This window comes from Canis lupus, chromosome 12, assembly GCF_003254725.2.
Source record: "Canis lupus dingo isolate Sandy chromosome 12, ASM325472v2, whole genome shotgun sequence".
Lineage (NCBI taxonomy): Eukaryota > Metazoa > Chordata > Mammalia > Carnivora > Canidae > Canis > Canis lupus.
The window spans coordinates 45076402-45096189 of NC_064254.1; the positions used below are offsets into that span (position 1 = coordinate 45076402).

Sequence of the window (19788 nt, forward strand, 5' to 3'; positions counted from 1 at the left end):
ATCTCAGAAGCTTCTGTTTATCTAATCCATACTAAGGTGTGAGTTGTTGATAGGTTTAAACCTAGAGAGCAATGTCTTGAGAGGAATTCACATTTTAAAGGTGAGGTTTCTTTTGCTCAGAATTTCACTAGTTAATGGGAAGAGTGAGTGTGATCCTTTGCTCTATCAGCAACAGTGTGGTCCAGTCTCTTCTGGAGGCCATGAAAGTCTCCTGACCCTCTACATTCCAGAAATCAGGGGTCAGCAAGTGGGTGCCCAAGTTGTTGACCTCTGGGAAGGAGCTTGTATAGAAGCAAGTGTTAATTTTCAAAATGTGACTGGCTGTGATAGCACCAACCTCACCTCATCACAATGTCCCTTGGAATGTTTTCCAGTCAAGAGGTCTAGAAGTGATCTGTCATCACTGGTCAGTGGTAAAAGCAGCTCATTCTTGTATCATTGCCCTTCTCCCCTGGACCAGAAACAAAACATACCACCATGTCCTCCTCTTCTTACATTTGAATTTTCATGTGTTCAACATTTGTCAGGGCTTCACCTTCAATGACATGGTCAGGGCACCAAGAAATTATATTTAGCACATGAAAAATGAATGCCAGACCCATTTCTCCATGCCTTGTACTTGAAAGCTACAAAATTTGTGTTCTGGGTGTTCATATGTGCACTTATTCTTGGAACAACATTTATAGACACTTTAAATGACTACCCTCCAAAGTCATAAAAGGGTTTAGCAACACACTTTAATATATAATTTCTTAAGCACTTTTTAATAAAATACAGATATATAATTATAATTATCAATGCACGTATATCATTTAATATAACGATAAAAGGCTAGTCTTTGAAGTGACATGATGATTAATATTTACAGTAAAACCTAAAGGAAACAGCAATTTGTACAATATTGCTAAATCAAAAAAAAATTAATAAAAAATTCTACTCATATTATTATGTAATTTCAAATCACCAACAGCAAAAAGGAAAATGCTCTCCCTATTAATACATATGAGTTTAGATCATTACTTTCCATGTTTTCTCAAGACAGAAAACTTTTTGAACTGTACTAAGCACTAAGGCTGGGATGTACTCATGAGGATTTTCCCAAATCTTTGTCAAGCTATTAATACCATACACAAACATCTTCTACGTATCTACCTACCAGAAAGATTTTGTGTCCCTTCGTGCTAATCTTCAATTTAAAAATCAATACTAATTTGATGAACTGTTACAAAATCCATGATGGAAGTTATCAATATCCATAAACAGAGTCACATCCTGTGCAAATATTTTTCAAACAGTTATGTGTCTACATATCTAACAGCCGTGCTGTTTTAAAGTCAAGAAGTAAATAGGGAGGTATACCCTTTCCCTATCTAAAGTAGGGATGAGTTAAAGCAACTCTGTTTAGCACTTAAAGGAAATCTCACTGCTGTAGGTTGACAAATATATGAAAGGTATTAAGTCAATGAACAGACATGTTATTTTAGTTTCTTAACAGACATTTGGTAATGCTCCTCATCATGCATTCTTAGCCTTTCCTACTCATCTCATAATATGCTATCAAAGTTATTTGTTTTGAAATCTTAAACCAAGTATACGTTATTTTAGGAGTTTTTAAAAAATTAATCCTATTTTCTTTTTTTCAGTTTGGAGGCTGAAAATGCTGTTGAGGTTAAAAGTTTTATAGATCCTTTATCATAATTAGTATCTTCCTCCTTCATCCTCTAAGAGGGTCTTTATGGTAATGGACTCTGGCCTTTGCACTACAACCCCCAAAAGACAGATTGCTGGAGATAACCCCCTGAAATTCCTTACAGCGTTATTTAATACCATAAAGGCCTAGAATCTATTTGTTTCGGGAAAGACTCAGACAGAGAAACAAGGTTAAGGAGGGGGGAGGTTTCAATTTGTAGGAGTTACAAGACATAAATAAGTAGCTTAAAGGCCTTTTTCCTTACTTATAGACCACGGGTCAAGAATCGCAAAGCAAGATGGAAAAAATATCCTCAATGAAAAACCACACTATAAAAACCTAAGGGACAGCTGACAATATTGTTCCTCTTGATTTAAAAAGATAGACATATCTCACTGGAATCAAAGAATTTGAGGTGGATTTATTTTCTTTTTGGCATTCCACTCATATCATATATTCCTTTCCTGGTGAAAATTGGAATTTAAAAATGTTTATAGAACATTCTTTAACGGTCTACTTAAAACTAAATAAAATGAGCAAAAGATCCAAAATACTGGAAATATATTCTCTGCAGATGAATAAATACCTCATACATACCCTAATGGGAAGTGAAAAGAAAGTACAAGCCTCTCGTCCACCTTACTTAAGTAAATAATTATCATAGGTTGTGGATTTTTACAGAACTAAATCATCTAGTATCTGTGACAAACAAGACCAACAAGAACCCAAAAGCTAATCCTTCATGATTACAAATGCCTCGGAACTAATACTTAGACCTCAACTGGCTTTTGCATTTGAGGTTCTCACACTGTGCCCAAGAATAACAGAAATCACAAGACTCTGTGTGCTGGTTACTGTTTGTTATCAACACTCAAGTATGAAACTGTGTAGAGCATTTTTCTGATAAATTAAGTTATAAGTCTTGGTCTGGTTAGTATCACTGCCAAGTTTTAAGTTTGCTGTTTGGTTTTTAAAAGAGTCTGAGAATTTTGGCTAAACATACTACTTATGCCAATACCCTGTGCAACTAGATGAAATAGGGAGAAAAAAAGAGGGAGGATGTGGTTTTGCAGGCTGCAAAACTCCACATGCTATATACAGTATACATATATACCATAGATAATTACAATCTCACCATGAGAAAGTCAAAACACTCAGTGAGCCTTCATGTCCTATTATATGTAAATCTTACAAGCTACTGATACTTTCTTTTCATATTGCTTTCAGAAAAAAGAAAAGGAAAATGAAGAAAAAAATACATTAGACCAATTTGCATATGGTTTAACTTCAAGGATGCATCAGACCATATGTGCAGACACTTGAGATGATGACAGAGTTAAGCTTCCTAGGGTCCTAGAGTCAAAGAAACTCTGCTGACCCCCACTGCTAAGCAGGTGCACTCCTTCCACAGGGGGCAACATCTGCCGATCGGTCATGGTCCCACTCGGTGAGGACCCCAAGAAACTTCCTTGGGAAGAAACAATTTTCTCAGGACTGGCAGCCAGTTTGGGGGATGTAGAGAAATTATATCCATACAAAGCACAGGGGCTGTGTAACCTGAAAGTGTTATAGGAGCCCTGATGGGTCTGGTTAGCAGCAAAGGCGTTGCTGGAGGGTGAAGGCATGATGTATTGAAGCTGGGGAGACATCCCCGAAATTTGCATGGACAAGCTGGTCTGTGGGCAGCTGAAAGTGTCTCCATCAGTGCCACCCATGGACATGTTCACCGAGGTGCTGCTGCTCACGCCCACATAGGAAGGAGTCCTGGGCGCTGCGAAGGTCTCGCCAGTCTGGTTGGTGAGCCTGTTGTAGGTTTCAGCCAAGGAGGTGCTGTATCGGTTGAGGGTGAGGCCCGAGCGGGCACAGGCGGAGTAGTCGGCCGGGGCCAGGCTACACAGCTGGCTGGTGTTGGGCCCCAGATGGAAGGCAGGAGAAGAACAAGGGGAGCCAGACAAAAGATGAGGGTGGGTGGCAGGAACGCCATTCCCAGAGCCTTGGAGCAGTGTGGAAGAACTTGTATTTCCTACAAAAGAAGTTGAAATGTAAAGGGCAAGGACTGCACTGCCATGTTTTCCTTTCAATTTTGTGAACAGGAGCTAGACAATGCTTGTCACCAGGAAGCCCACACTGAATGGTGAAAAGGAGATGGTCTTGGCTCTCAAGGAATTATAATTTACCTGAATTCAGACTGAAATATTTTAGACACAGATCTTCTCAATATTTCTAAAGCAAATGATCTCCCCAGGCAATAATCTTTTTTATTGCAGAAGATAGCAGGACACTACCACATAGAATTTTCACATTTTCTCCTTCCATTACCTTTCCCAAAGTTTTCTGATTTTCTCTAATAGATATCACAAACAATGACTTTCCTGGCAACTTTATAAATTTCATCTTACTCTATCTTGTTCCAAAATTACAGCCATAACCTCTCTTCTTCCCATATTCTTACTCTTTCAGCAGACCTTGTTCTGGGTCAATAGAAGGAAGCAAATTGGTCATAGGATACACCCTGTCTCAAACATATCTGTAGCTTCTCACTAGAAGCTTCTCTGCATCCAATGGCTGTACCACGTAGGGCTATTACAAGAAGGCAGTAGTCTAGAACTTCAACAATCTCATTTCCAACCAGAAAACAGGTGGGTGAATCCCATGCTAACACAAGAGCAGAGGCCCACCAAATAAACAGTCCTGTGAAACAGAGCAGGTGGTTGACCCTGCGTCCAATCAATAACGGTGGTTGTGGCCATCTGCCCTTCTCTGGGTTCACTGGCAGATTGATGTCTGCAAACTTGATGAAACTTAGAGGGAGAATTACAACAGGCCGGATGGGTTGTAAAGCCTTCACAGCTCCAGCAACAGTGTTTTATATAGCTTCTCAAAATCATCTCAAAGCCCAATCCAGTCGATGATAATTATCTAAAACCCAGCATGTTGATTGTCAGTGGGGTGCTGGGCAGGATTGGGTAGACAAAGCCTGAGTGTCGGAGCATGCTGACAGTCCTAAGACAATTATGCTGAAGGAAGTGAAGAACGAAGCTGGCAAGAAAGGGTGAACTGGCACCTGCACCGGCAATTCCCTGTGAGGTGGACCCGGCACAAGAGCCCACAGCCCAACTCTAATTTTAACATGACATTTAAGGGTGAGATAAAGGTCATGAAATATATAAATAGCCTAAAACATCCAAGACTTAACCTACAACCATAAGAGCCATTTCTCTGGTTCCCATCCCCATTCCCCACAGAAAAGAGATGGATCCTGTAACGAGGATATTGGTGATGAGGTTGCCACTGTGGAGGCAAATGATGACAGGTGGATATTTCAGTGCCTGAGCTTCCAGTCAAGAACTGGCTATATATGTGACACAGGAGGCTCTTTGTTTTACCTTGCTTGGGAATCCCAGGGATATCTTCAAAGGTGAGAGTCCGTAGTGAAGGTCTCCAGAATGCATATGACTCCACAAGGGCTTCCAAACCCATTCTAAATAGAAGGATTGGGATGGAGGTGGACAAAAGAAGCCTAGTTAGGAGCAGTTGGAGCTTCCGCCAGTAATAAGCAGCTCAGAACACATCACTGGTGTTGACAGTGTCCCCCCACATTGGTAGGGCTAGGAGCTCGGCATAGGAAAAAAAGAAATGCTTCAGTGATGGGCTACCATTCTGTCACTAGGAGCAGAGGACAATGGAAACCACCCAAGATATCCTGTTAACATTCTCAGAAAACTAAGCTGACCTGGGAGAATAAAAAACTGTCCCTCTGCACTAAGGAGCTCAATTGAAAAGGTCCATCCTAGCTGATGGGAGTCCAAGGCTCTCTGCTGTGATTCAGAGTCCACCCTGCACCCCTGTAACATAACTTCTCCCTCTAATGAGGAAGGCTTTGCCACAAAAGCTTAACCCAGTGAAGCCACTTTTTTCCAAAGAGCCATGTCTGCCATTATTCGGTGCCTTGGTAGCCAGCTTTAGAAGAACACTCATCCAAAGAATACCAACTTCTCTCTGGGGGGCACAATCCATCATACCCAGTACAGCCAGAATAGGCTCTCCCTCCAACAATAGGAAGTCCAGGGGGGTAGGAGGCAGCACTGACTTCTCAGCCCAACATGCAGGAGGAATACAGAAAGGTGATCTCAAAGGCCAGTATAATATATGGATCTAGTATTAGAATCAAACATTCTTTTCAGGCTCCTACACACACTTAATGAATGGATACTTAAAGAGACGGGTAAGTGGGTTGTAAACTACTTACATGACATATATATATATATTTGAAAACAAAGGTAACCACTCTGAATGCATATATCAATGTATATGTCTCCTACTGTGAGTGATTCAGAATCCTTCTCTCCTTGTATTAGAGAATTAAATTCTGGAAATGAGGCACTTCACTCAACTAGCCCATTCTTAAGACCTCATCAGTCTTCCTTCAACTACCAAAGCCCTAAGCAATTTGTTAATCTTAGTATCATTGTGATTTTCATGAAACATAGAGCTCCTTTGTAGGAAATGCCTGCTTTCTGAGTATCAAACAATATTCATACTTCTCTTGTGATACAGTTTTATTTCACACAAATAATCTGTATTTAATGCAAATGTTAAAAAGTGAGTCTTTAATCCCTTGCACTCAACTTGCTACTTCCTCTGGATACCTTGTATCCCCAAATCATGAATTATTAACTAAGACTAGAGGAATCTCCTGCCCCCAGAGTCATACCGCCTACACAACACGGGGAAAACTCTAGGAGCAGCCTGGGTGACTCAGCGGTTTAGCGTCTGCCTTAAGCCCAGGGCTGCCTTCAACCCAGGGCGTTATCCTGGAGACCCGAGATCGAGTCCCATGTCAGGCTCCCCGCATGGAGCCTGCTTCTCCTTCTGCCTGTGTCTCTGCCTCTCTCTCTCTGTCTGTCATGAATAAATAAATAAAATCTTAAAAAAAAACTCTCTAGATACTCGTAGTACATGATATGTGCAGATAAAACATCTTACACAACTTGCCCTACTGTTCTGAGGTTTTCCACACTGAATTTACTTCTTCAGAGTGTTCAGAGTGTAGACTCCATTAATTTGTTGATGTCTGTCATGATTCCATGAAGCGTCACTACCCCATCTTAGTGACATAAGGAGACAGCAATGTGTGTGTGCATGTGTGTGTGTGTGCATGTGGATGGGTGGTATTGAGTCCAAACACAGGCTTGCGTACATGAACCATCCTCACAGGAGTCCACATGTGGACCTGACTTATCTCTCAAGTCACAAGTTCAGGGGATGCTACTGTGGGACTGTAGGAGCACTTCAAAGAGCCATCCCCAGCCTCATACAGGTGCTAGCATTGGGCTGTCAAAGGGGAGAGCAGGGCACAGCATGGACCTGCACATGCCTTCCACGAGGGCTGCAGAATCTAGCTTTGGATATAACCAGTGTTCTACAGAGAGAGGACTATTTCATGGTAAGAAAACTGGACTGGGGGTCAGGAGAACTGGGCTGTGGCTGTAACGCATTAAAATTCACTGTGTGACCCTGGGCAAATGTTTTAACCTCCCTGGGCTTCAGTTTCCCACAAAGTGAAGATTAGAACATGAAAGCTCTGCATCCTTTCTTAGCTCTCAAGTTGTTTGCTCCTAAGTGATTTCCAAAACCAGACATCATATCTGTGGCTGACTGCAAGCCAAATGCAAGATCACTCTAACTCAATAATATTTTATACACATTGAAGTATTGATTTGGGGGCAGTTTGGCAGCTTGGTCAGACCCAAAATCCCATGTAGCCTGCAGGTTGCATTTAATACTCAACTAATGAATGCTGGGTACTATTTATCTGATTACTCTATATTTAGCCTGTGCTAGGTTTTATAGCTTTCTAGAAACAAGCTTTTAAAAATGCTAAAGAATGTTAGGACGCAGTTTTGTATAAAACTGCTTTTTTATTGCCACACAGATGAGTTTTAATAATCATAGTTTTAAATATTAAGGATACCAAAGTGGTCATGGAGTGGTCTCGACGAGGAGTTTGCTAAGAGGTAATTAATAAGCATTCACTGGACTTAGATATTTATTAACTATGGAGATGAGCATTATTGCATTATTTGTTTTAGCAGTGTAAACTTTATTATGCTTCAAATACAAATCCATAGACCCATTGGGGAGACATTGATCATCAAAAACCAGTAACCCTAAGCTTTAAAGAGATGCTCTGAAAATGATGTATCTACAAGTGATCTGACTTGGAGCTATTGATATTTTTTTTTGAGGCTGCTGTTTCACACTGCAAGTTCCAGAAAGGATTTCAGATATTTTGCAGGAAACAGTTATAAAATATTTATTAGCTGAATCTGGACTTTTTAAAAAAGGCCTTCATTTTCTCCAGTAATGGAGACTTTTCCCATCTAGTTAAAGAAAAGATAAAAGGCACCTCCTGCAGGAGTGTAGCCAAGGCGATAATTTATACAAGATGCCTTTGAACAATTTCCACATTTTATCACCATCCTAATTTATGCTATCAAATGGCCAAGTTTATTTAGTAAAATGGTTATGTTTTTCCTGAAGTATTTAAAGCAAAGAAATTTCTGTACCTTCCTGAGTAAAAAATTTTATAGGGTCAAACCTAAGGCCTAACTGAAGAATGAAACTATTCTCAGCACATAAATTCTCTTTCACGTAGCAAATGTCTTGCAGGAGAGCTTTTAAGGACTGAAGCTACTGATTCCTATAAAATAGGCTGTAGAACCATAAATAACCAGGAAGGGATAATTTTTAATTAAAGCAAATTGTTTTATAAAGTTTAAAAAAATCACAAGTCCATGTTTATTTCTTGTCCTGCTTAATTTGTTTATTTCATATATGGGGAAAAATAAAAACAGAAATTTATATTAAAAAGTAATAACAATAAGACAACAGACCAAGGGTATTAAAGAAATATAATGAACTTTTCTCCATGGACTTTCTTCTCTATTTATATGAAAAAAATACCACTCCTTCCCCAAGCCCTCAATACCAAGGCACCCTCCAAGTCTTACATATAACTTAAACTCTTTTTTAAGGAAAATAATATGTAAGTTAGAAGTCTTTAAAGCTGACCAAATTCCATCTTCCCCATACATGAGTTTTTGCATTTATCAATGGGAAATGTTAAAATTAGATTTCTAAAAAGAGAATGTTGATTTATATATATTTAGCATTGTGAAATAAGCACTGAAGAGCTATCTATTATTGGCAGGAAAACTAATATTAATGAGACAAAAAGTGAAATTATTCTGAATAAGAAAACTATGTATAGACTCAACATCTTTTTCTTGTACTATGATATTGCTTAAACATTTGGAACAAAACAAAAAATTAAAAATTTCAAGAGTTAAAAACATAATTCATTATGTTCTGTATGACCATGAAAAACTTTAAAAGTTTTAGAGTCAGGGAAGAAATAGTAGCCAGCACCACAGATGCCACACCTATATACATGTAAAATAAAGGGATGGAAAAAATTCATATTGAACCTAGCATTTTGACCCCATCATATCAAACCAAGATTTAGTAGTTAATTTTCACCAATCCCACTGATTTTTTTCACGGAACAAATTCAAATGCCTGTTCATTATGCTGACATTTCTAGAATTCTTACTGGAAACTTATCATATACATCTAATCATCTCACCTCTATTTGTAGGTTTATTCTCTATTGTTATCTATCCAAAAATACACCTTTAAAAATATTTTTAAATGTACTGCTTAAAAAATGAACCGACAGTATACAAGCAGTGTGATTCCCCCAGTGTTGATAGCAGTGTGTCTGCTAGGTCAATCCTACAGGACAGCCTGGACACTGTTCCTGGCTGTATATGCCTCAAGCTGCCTTCCTGGAGTTCCAGTGAGCTTTAATAAATGTATTCACTGCTTAAGGAAAATAACAAAATCAAAGACTCTTAAATGGATAAATACTGCACTGCTTTACCAAAACCACAAGAAGATCCCACCAGAGTATTTATCAATGTAGAAGTCACCCCAAAGTCTCCTATTACCCCTCACTAGTGACCTTCTCAGTTACGAAAATATTCAACTTTTAGAAACTCCTCTGGAAGGGCACCTGGGTGGCTCAGTTCGTTAAGCATCTGTCTTCAGCTCAGGTCATGATCCCAGGGTCCTGGGATCCAGCCCCAGGTTGGGCTCCCTGCTTAGTGGGGAGTCTGTTTCTCCAGCCACATGCCAACCCCCCCCCCCCACCATACTTGCTTTCTCTCAAATAAATAAATAAAATATTTTTTTAAAAAAAGAAACTCCTCTGGACAGAAAAGTTAACCAACAGCTAATGTAACATAACAAAAGCCAAGCAAAGCTGTTCTTACATTAAAACAAAACATCTAAAAAGACAGAGTAATTTCAATATCTCAGACAACAGGTATTATAGGAATACCTGCAAATCTTCCTACAGAATGAAGAATTTCAGAGGAAATTATTGTCCTATTATTAGTTTTGTTGATGTACCTGCACTAAGTTAAAGTCTACTCTACTCTTCATGCATTTCAGCTGCATTTTAGTACTCATGTTGCATGGTGTTTAAAGAATGCCACTGTATATGAGTGTGTTCTGCAAGCACTTTAGTGTATTCTGGGAAAAGATCTGTCTGCACCAACCTTGCCTGAATAATCAGCTGAAAGAAACTAAAAATCTGGACTACCACCTGATTGTTTTCTCTACAATTTTAACTCACAAACTGTCCCTAAAACAATACAATTGAGGATTTCGACTTCCTGTAGACATAGCCTATACCAACTTTTCAAGAATACCAAGTTTTCAAGAAATATTAGAATAATTCGTGGAGTAAAGTCATAAAAATTACTCAAATATTTCTTTTTAAAAGGTTTAAAAACATTTAAGTCAAAGCCTTACCCTGAAGAGGCATCTGGAGCACGTTAGTCTATTATTACTCTCTATTACTATCAATACTTATTTTAGAAAATGTTGCACCAAACTATATTGGAATAGAATCATATCAATAAATTCAGAAACTCTTGGCACACAGACAAGGGTGATCTGCTTTTTGATAAAAGTTATAGAGTGGAATTCATTATTGTTGCTCTCCCTCCTAGTACAAACACTATAAAACACAACACAGAAAAAATAAACAAGTGTGTGGCTGTCAGCACAGCCAAGACAAATTTGGAAACTGAAGAACATGAGCTCTCTTGGCAATGGGGAGTAGTTTCATATTCTAGTTGGAAATCTGAGAAAACAAGAAATCCTATCATAAACCAAAGATAGAATCAATAGATTGTTATGACATCACTAAGCAAATTATAAACCAACAGCGATGCAGAGAGGCTATTGACTTATAATACTGAAGCCCCAGGGCACAGAGGGCAGGCTATCAACTTAAGATACTGAAACCCCTGAGTCCTGAAGGGGCAGCTTTCCTCAAGGTTCCTACAAAAGTGGTATGCACTGTGCACCCTGAGAACTTGCATTTTTCAGCCAGAATCACACATCAAAGTTCACCTTAGGAATTGGCAAGCCATAGCACTACAACCAAAATTAAGTTATATCCAAGGCCCAGTGGTAGTGACAAATTTTAATCCGTATCAGAAAATTATTTCAAAGCCATGTCAGTAAACTGTTATAATGGAAAATTCACAACAAAAAGTCAAATATGTTTATTGGAGCCAGAATGTTCTTCACTAAATCTTACCTGTTACGCCCAGAGTCTCGAAAGCCTTTGGCAAAAGGATTCCTATCTATCTTCAGGCGAGTAATCTACAGAATACAAAAAAAAAAAAAAAAATCATATCAAATATTATAAATGTCAAGTAAGGTAATTCAAAAAAGAAATAGTGGAAGAACTACAAGTAATTTCAAAATAGACTGTGTTCCTCTCCCCTATTTCTCCAGTATTTTACTCCCTTAGCTGCAAAGCCAGAAGAAAATTTTAGAAATCTCCTAGACATTCATCTGCTATGAAAGACATTCCCACCTGCAAATAAAACTCTGTAAATAAAAAATAAATAAATAAATAAATAAAACTCTGTAAATAAAATCTGTTTTGCTTTTAATATCATAGAGAAAGAAATTCTGAATCGTGTGTTGATAACAACTTGTCCTTTGTTTGACAATCCCCCTGAACTAAAGCTCTTCATCTTAACTTTGTGACATGGTTTAATCCTGTTTCTCTTAGTAACAGGTAACAGCTAATATCCAACTTCTATTTAGTCAAGTTATTTATACACTTGAATGTTGTTAAGCTCCTACGCATCCCTCTGTTCTTCAGAATTAGGTAACATACACTTCTTCAAGTTTTCTGCCTCTGTATTTTTGTCTCTCTTTGAATCATCTTTATGGCTCACATTTGAAAATTTTATTCTTTCCTCTATTTTCTGCTGAGTCCTGACCTAGTCAGAGCGAAACAGTGAATGTCTAACCAGAGCTAACCACTACTGGAAGGCTCTAATGAGATTAAATCTTATTCATGAAGTAGAAATAAATGATGCTTTAATTTTAACAGAAATTTGGGGGTGGAATTTTTACAAATGGTCTAATCATCTCCATTATATATATATATATATTTTTATTTCTACCATCGCGTAATTGACACTAATAATAACATCTATTTCTTAATAGGTCTCCACCTTGCTCAGAGGAAGTTACAGCCTATTTTCTAAGAAGTACATCATGCTTTGTCTTCTAAGCTCTTTGGCTTAGTGGAATCTACAAAGTTAATGAACACACTTCTGATGGTACCATTTTGGCTAAGGACAAATGAACGCTGTTGGTTAACACTAGGGCCAAGAAAAGGCATCTCTGAAATGTATCTGCAATGCCCCTATATTCTCCTGTGTGTGTTCTCAGCCATCCTCCAATTAGCTACACGACACTTGACATACATGTGCTCCACAGGATATTGTCTTAGCATGTGAATAAAACTACATTATAAAGGCTATAATATAAGGGTATGCTAATAAATTCAGCATGTCTGCCATTCATTGAAGGAATTCTTTATAGTTCATTATAACTTAAGTATTTGTTCATTTAAATAATATTTAAATAACATTAAATAATTTACATGTTCATTTAAAATAGCATTTCAAAAAAGAGTACAGATTTACATAATGGTGCCTTGTCTGAATATAGATATGTTACTATTGCCAATATTTTTATTACTGAGTGCATACTATGTATGCTTACTAAGAATTTTATACATATATTTCATTCTCATCGCAATTTATATGTAATTATCCCAATCTTATGTTTTCTTTTAAACAGAGGCCTAAGTTTCCTATGATCTTAAGGTTACTTGGCCATAGAACTAGGCTGGGACCCTGGGCTTCAGAACCCCATGCTATTAACCACCAAGCTAAGCTGCTTTACCAATTTTCCATGAGTTCTTAAAATAGGAGCCAGGAAGCAAAATTAACATCATTGTATTTGGTCATCAACAATGTCCCTTCTAATTTTTTTACCCTATTAATTGATTTGTCAAAGTTTGTCAATTGGTATCAGTCAACATGTACCAAAAAGCCCACTGCATCATGTTTATTGTATCACAGAGGCTGGGAGAAAATACACATTTGACATAGTTCATTTGTTTGTGTTTGAGAGATAGAAAAAGAGACAGATAAACTGGGGTTGCTTAAAAGGTCCTAAATGTCTCTGCTCTCTTCTCCTCATACATAATGTTTTTCCTAAAAAATAAATAAATAAAAATTCATTTTCTAAACTTAACATATTTTAAGAACCTCCTCCTAATTCTCTCCAGTCCTTCTAAAGGCTAACTTAAGGTGCTTCCTCAAAGCCTATAAAGAGCATGACAATGTGAGTGAGAGGACAGGATGGCTTCGGCTATGGGACTGGCAGCTCACATGGATGAGAGCAGATGCACCCCCCAGGCCTAAAGGAGGTTGTAGGGGCAGGACCCAAATCTCTTTATAAGCTTTAAAACAACAAAAAACACAACTGAGAAATTATAAAGCCTTAAAATGTAAATAAATGTAAAAAGAAGACCTAAAATAATTCTCCTAATCACTAAAATTAAAAAAAAAAAAGTCTATCACAGACCACATCAGTCTCAATTACATCACTATTTTTTATGAAAACTGGCCATAACCGCATGGACTAAATAACTGCCTTGAATCAATTTTCTACCTACTAGACACAGACTTAAAGAAATATATATGCTTACCTATGTTGAAAAGAAATATATCACTTTTGAAATTATTACTAATTTTATGAAAAGATTACTCCACAGCTGAGGACCTCTCAGGCTATAAGCATATATATCACCCTCTGTCACAATTAAAATGTATCTTGAAAGAAATAGCCTTTTTTGTATATACCAAAATGACTACGTAAGATAAATGCTTCTGAAATATTTCCTATAATACATGGGTTATAGTTTTAAAATAATGTGAGTTATCAAATCCCATGTTCTATGATCAATTCAGGTTTCATATTCTATGTGCCAATTTCCTAGGCAGTATATATGCTTTTTTTTTTTAAGAGAGAGAGCGAGGGCAGCCCAGGTGGCTCAGTGGTTTAGCACCACCTTCAGCCCAGGGCGTGATCCTGGAGACCTGGGATCGAGTCCCACATCAGGCTCCTTGCATGGAGCCTGCTTCTCCCTCTGCCTGTGTCTCTGCCTCTCTCTCTCTGTCTCTGTTTCTCTCGTGAATAAATAAATTTTAAAAATCTTTAAAAAAAAAAAAACAAAAACAGAGAGAGCGAGTTAGTGCAGGGGAGGGGCAGAGGGAGAGAGAGAATCTCAAGCAGACTCCATGCCCAGTGCTGAGCCTGACACAGGGCTCCATCTCATGACCCTGAGATCATGAGCTGAGCCAAAATTAAGAGTCAGACACTCAACTGACTAAGCTACCAAGGAGCCCCCACATGCTCTTTAATCTTAATTATGACATCATGATTTGACATCTCAAAATGGAATGCAAACCTACATTGTTAATCATGAGACACATTCTTATCTAAAGAAATTCTCACTCTAAGTAGCCTTACTTGGGGATTCATGGATAAAAAATTATTTATATATACACACATACACATCCTGGAGGTCTTCTATGGCAATTGCTTTTTGACACTTCATAACATTTAGATACAGTGAAAAGGATAGCTAGCTTTCTATTGACACCTGAAATGAAAAGTCTAGAAAGACAGTAATTCTGAGAACAGTACCTGCTGATTCTGATAGGCAGTGACAGTCGTGAAGACAGTTTCTGGAAAGGAGAATGCCTTTACTCCCTCCCCAGACGGAACAGGCTTGATGGGAGAAAGATCATCCCCACAGTCTTTACGGATGACATGGACCCGTGGTTGGTATTTGTGCATAGAATGAAGGATAATCTGTGTCAAGGAAAGAAAGCCAAATATATCAGGAACTTCTGCCCAATCTCAGCACCATGACTAAATATTTAATGTGTAAAATAAATCCCAGTTGGAAATGAAAATTTCCAAAGATGCAGAAGTGCCAATTTAATACAGTATGTCAAAGTTAGAAAGAGAGGACTAAGAAGTTATTTGTAAAATATGCATAAAAATACAAAAGGAAAAAAATCGTTATTTTGGTGGAACTCTGCATACAACCATGAACTTAACATCTAATTTTCTGTTTCTGAAAACATAAGAATAAATTCATCAGCATTTTATTTATAATGAGCCAAAGGGAACATAACAGTCCAAACAGTAAAACTAAAAATAGAGATTGAAATGATTATTTAAATTCTACCACACCCATCCCCTGAAAATAAGTATTTGCACACCACAGTTTACTTCAGATAACATTCTTCCACTATGGTGATGGCAACGTGTCCAGTCAAGGGCAAAAGGAATTTTAAGGATACCCAGGAATCTGCCTTATGTGTGGCTTACAACATCCCTGGTTTGTCTGGAGAACCTAGGGTTCATACCTCCACCACAGAGAAACTCCCAAAACCCAGGCACCTAGGGATAGAAAAGCTGCTGCACTCAAACTCTTCTAGGGAAATCGGATAATATGGTTCAACTATCCTCTACACTATGATTCCAATTCTGAGAATTTATCCAAGAAACTATTTCAAAAAAAAAAAAAAAAGGCATTTCATGTATAGAGATGAGCAGTGAACCATCTTATAACAGTGAAGAAACTACAAGCCACTTACATGAGTAGATTGGTTAGGTAAATCAAAGTCCATGCAACGGAATAGATGTTATTCAGCCATTACTAAGTGCTATTTGGGACATTTTTAACCACAAAATAAAATGTTTCTTTTTAAATCTTAAATGATCCAATTTGTTTATAAACTTACCACAACTGCATGAAAACAGACTGTAAAAAGGACCCACAGAAAGATATAAACAGTGATCATCTCTGGATAATGGGATTGTGGGTGAATTTTTTTTCTTTTTCTTTATGTTTTATGCTTCAAGGTATTGGAGGTAGAATACAGAAACAGCCTTATCCAATGAAATTTTCTATTTGCCGCTGGACATCTACATTCGGGTTTTTGTTAATGAGTTCAGTTAATAAAGCTCTATCTTCCCTGAGTTACATGATTTGAATTCAGGTTTGGGTCACTGGGAGTTTTGAGAAGAAATTCTTAAAGAGAGTCTTGGAGAAACACTGTAGTTGACCTGTCTCCTGTTTTGCAGGATACAGGCAGTGTAATAATGCCAAATTCAGAATATTTGGTCAGCCCCAAAACAAATAGCCCTATACCTGGAGAGCATGTTTGCTGCCACAAAAGGAAGCCTTTACTCCCTGGCAGTTATCAGTGTGATGGTCAGTTTTGCTTTGTTTTGTTTTTTACCCCCAAATTTTCTTTCTATCAGTGGAAGAGATGCCTGGATGGCAGATCTAATGACAGTGCCCACCAGACTTGCTTGATGGGGGCAAAGGGGTGCAGTGTGAATATAAGAAAAGAATAAGAGAACACAATAGCCCTCAGGTCACCTGTGGATATATACATGGATCTGCAACCTCTGGAAAAGTCTCTTTCCAGGTCTAAAAAAAAGACATAACTTCAGTAACCCATTAGCAGCTCACAAAAGTCAGTTTAAAGGGTTGCAACCAAAAATTTTTTAAATAAATAAAATTATAAAGTAGAAACGTAGAGTGTGCTCCTTATAGTAACGATAAGTACTATTTTGTAAAACACCATTTTCCTTGCATGTCTTTACACCAGGTCATAATGTAACGTGTACATCTGGTTATGTGAGTCAGGTAAAAAGTCTGAAAAACACAGATGCAAGACCTATTCTAATGACTCTAATGATCAGCAAATTTCAGAGTAAAAGAGAAATTAGAGAAAGCTACCTTATATCAAACAAACAAAAATAAGTACATAACTAATTTCAAAAGACTAAAACAAAACAAATTGACTGGAATGAAGGAAATAAACACTGATTCAGGTTTCTACTTACAGGTTGATGAACATAGGTTCTTGTTTTATGAAGTCTTTGTTCTCTCAAGCAGATTCTCCATATAGTATATATACTTAAATTTTATTTCTTTCTTTCTATCCTTACAGAATTTCCAAAATCACATAAGGTGGGGTATACTGAAGTAGGGTATAGAAATAGCTGATGTCTACCTATGTCTGCACATTAAAGGGCACATGCCACCAGAAATTTAGAGATTGTCCCAGCAAAATAACATACTTTCAATATTATCTAGAGGAATTTAGTATATCCCCAGATGTTTTCAGGGAACGTTGAACAAGCCTCAGTTCATCTGGATAAAACAGCATTATTTGCTTCTTAATGATCTATCAAACTTACAATGATGAGTGATCAATAACATTCTGCTTATTTAATAAAACAAGTAGAACCTTGGTCTTACAAACAAGGAAACCACAATGATAATGCTGAAATTCAAATAATTATATCTGATCTGCATGTTCCATGCTCTCTGTTCCATTTAAAGGGAGGATTTTTTTTTTTTCCTTTTTGGCATTACCTAGTAACAAACAGTCACATGGTCTAATATTCATAAACACAGAGTGCTGTCCCATGTGCAGGTTAATATACATCTTTCCACCCTAAAGACACTAGTTTTAAGTCAAAAGAAGCACAATATTATTTATCTTTCATGTGAAAGGACCTAAAGTGCCTGAAGTTTGACAGACATGCCAAATTATCTTAATTTTTTTAAGATATATTGATTTATTTGAGAGAGAGAACAGCAGGGAGAGGCAGAGGATAGAGAGAGTCCCAAGTGGACTCCCTACTGAGAGTACAGTTCAACACCAGGCTTTATCTCACAATCCTGAGATCATGACCTGAGCCAAAATGAAGAGTCAGACACTTAACCGACTGAGGCACCCAGCTGCCCCTCTAATTTTTTAGGGAAATATTTTCCTCCAGACATCAAATTCCAGATGAATAGGGAAACATGCGCACAATGAGAAGGAAATATCTTACCCAAGCATGCTAACCATCTGCACATTGGTAGCCCAAGGACCAGTCTTAGATTCTATACAATTCAATGTAAAGCTGGCTACAGATTCCCCAAGGAGTAAGGAGAGATTATAAAGTCTTTACAACATTAGTCTTTACAAGATTAGTTGTAAAGTGACAGGACATTTAGTCTAGATTCTTACCAATATTGGTGAATATTGGGAAAATGGTATTGGTATTTGGGAAAATGAACAATCCCTGGTATTTGGGAAAATGAAGTCACATTAAGGAAAACCCAATGGCATATAATTTCATGTCTCATTCAGTTCTAGGTCCAGTCATAGCCCTGTGAGGATGTGCTTCCTACATTAAACACACTGTGTTTAATAAAAGTCCCAAGTCTACAGGCAGTTCTCAGGTCACTATATTGAATGCTTGTATACCTTTAGCAGAGTATAAAACTGGGAACTGAGAGGCCAAAAAAGTCAAAGCAAGTTAGAAAGGAAATTAGAAAAATCATCTCTCATTTGAGTCTACAGCTTGATTAATTGGAAATTAGTGTACTTCCTTTAGAACTTGGGGGCGAGAGAACCTCAACCCTATGATGGCAGATGGGTGAGTCCTTGAGAGGTCTGTGCATGAGGAAAAGGACGAGTGAATTAGAAAGTCCCACCATAATGGTACTACTGTCTTCCTAGATACTCAATCACAACAATGGCATAAGGAACAAATTCCTAACCTCTAATCTAACCTCATTTGGGGTCTTCAAACTGAGTCAATAAATACAATAGACACAATAGGAGGTCCTCATGAAACCTTCCCAATCTCTCCTGACTGGAATAATGAGGCGTCTGTATCTCTCTGAGCCAACAACATGATTATCTGTGTGTACGTCTTCTCTCTCCATCTAGGCTAGATCACTGAAGGCAGAGACTATGGCTTTTTATGTTATACTATATTTTACAAAGTCTTAAAAATTACTTTCTTTTAAATAAATAATGGAAAAGAGCACTTTTCTTCCTATATACTCCTCTGGTACCAACTGATTCATAGATTTTTACCAAGTGCAAAAGCAATTTTCTTGCTTCAGAAATGGACAGGTACCTATCTTTCTCTCCCTTTTTCCACATTCAGTAATTACCTCCCTGTATTTCAAAGTATTACATTCAGCCACAACCTTAGAAGAAAAATTTCACTGAGAGATGACACATTTCTCTAGATTTTGCCTGTTTTCTGCTATGTTTTTGTTTTTTCTAAAAGTAAAATACTGTAATTATTTAAACACAAATATGGATGTTGCTATAAGGAATTTTTTAAATGAGGTTAACATTTATTTTTCAATAAGATTTCGTTAGTTCATTTATTTCAGAGGGACAGAGAGAGAATGAGAGCAAGCTTACAAGCAGGGAGAGGGGCAAAGGGAGAAGGAGAACCTAAGCAGATTCCGCACTGAATGCAGAGCCCAATGCAGGGCTCAATCTCACAACCCTGAGATCAGAACCTGAGCAGAAATCAAGAGTCAGATGCTCAACCAATCTACTGGGCCACCCAGGCACTCCTAGATAAGGTTAACATTTAAATCAGTAGACTTTGAGTGTAGCAGATTATTCTCCATAACATGGGTGGGCTTTATCCAATCAGTTGAAAGCCTTAATAGAAACAGACTGAGATCCTCTGAGGAAGAAGGAATTTTGCCATGAGACTACCTTCATGCTTGAGAGGCAACATCAACCCTTTCC

The 19788-nt window shown here is 37.7% G+C and overlaps 1 protein-coding gene across 2 annotated transcripts in view; it reads right to left on the bottom strand.

Moving 5' to 3' along the window:
• Window positions 1-718: 718 nt before the first annotated feature.
• Window positions 719-19788, bottom strand: part of TBX18 (T-box transcription factor 18) — a 28563-nt gene continuing 9493 nt past the window's right edge. For both annotated transcript variants that reach the window (XM_025444623.3, XM_049092328.1), the window contains 4 exons: window positions 14852-15019; window positions 11367-11431; window positions 5077-5171; window positions 719-3713 (listed from right to left, as the gene is read on the bottom strand). In XM_025444623.3, coding sequence (XP_025300408.3) covers window positions 2989-3713; window positions 5077-5171; window positions 11367-11431; window positions 14852-15019 — 1053 coding nt within the window. In that variant the 3' untranslated portion in view covers window positions 719-2988. The remainder of the gene's footprint in view (window positions 3714-5076; window positions 5172-11366; window positions 11432-14851; window positions 15020-19788) is intronic.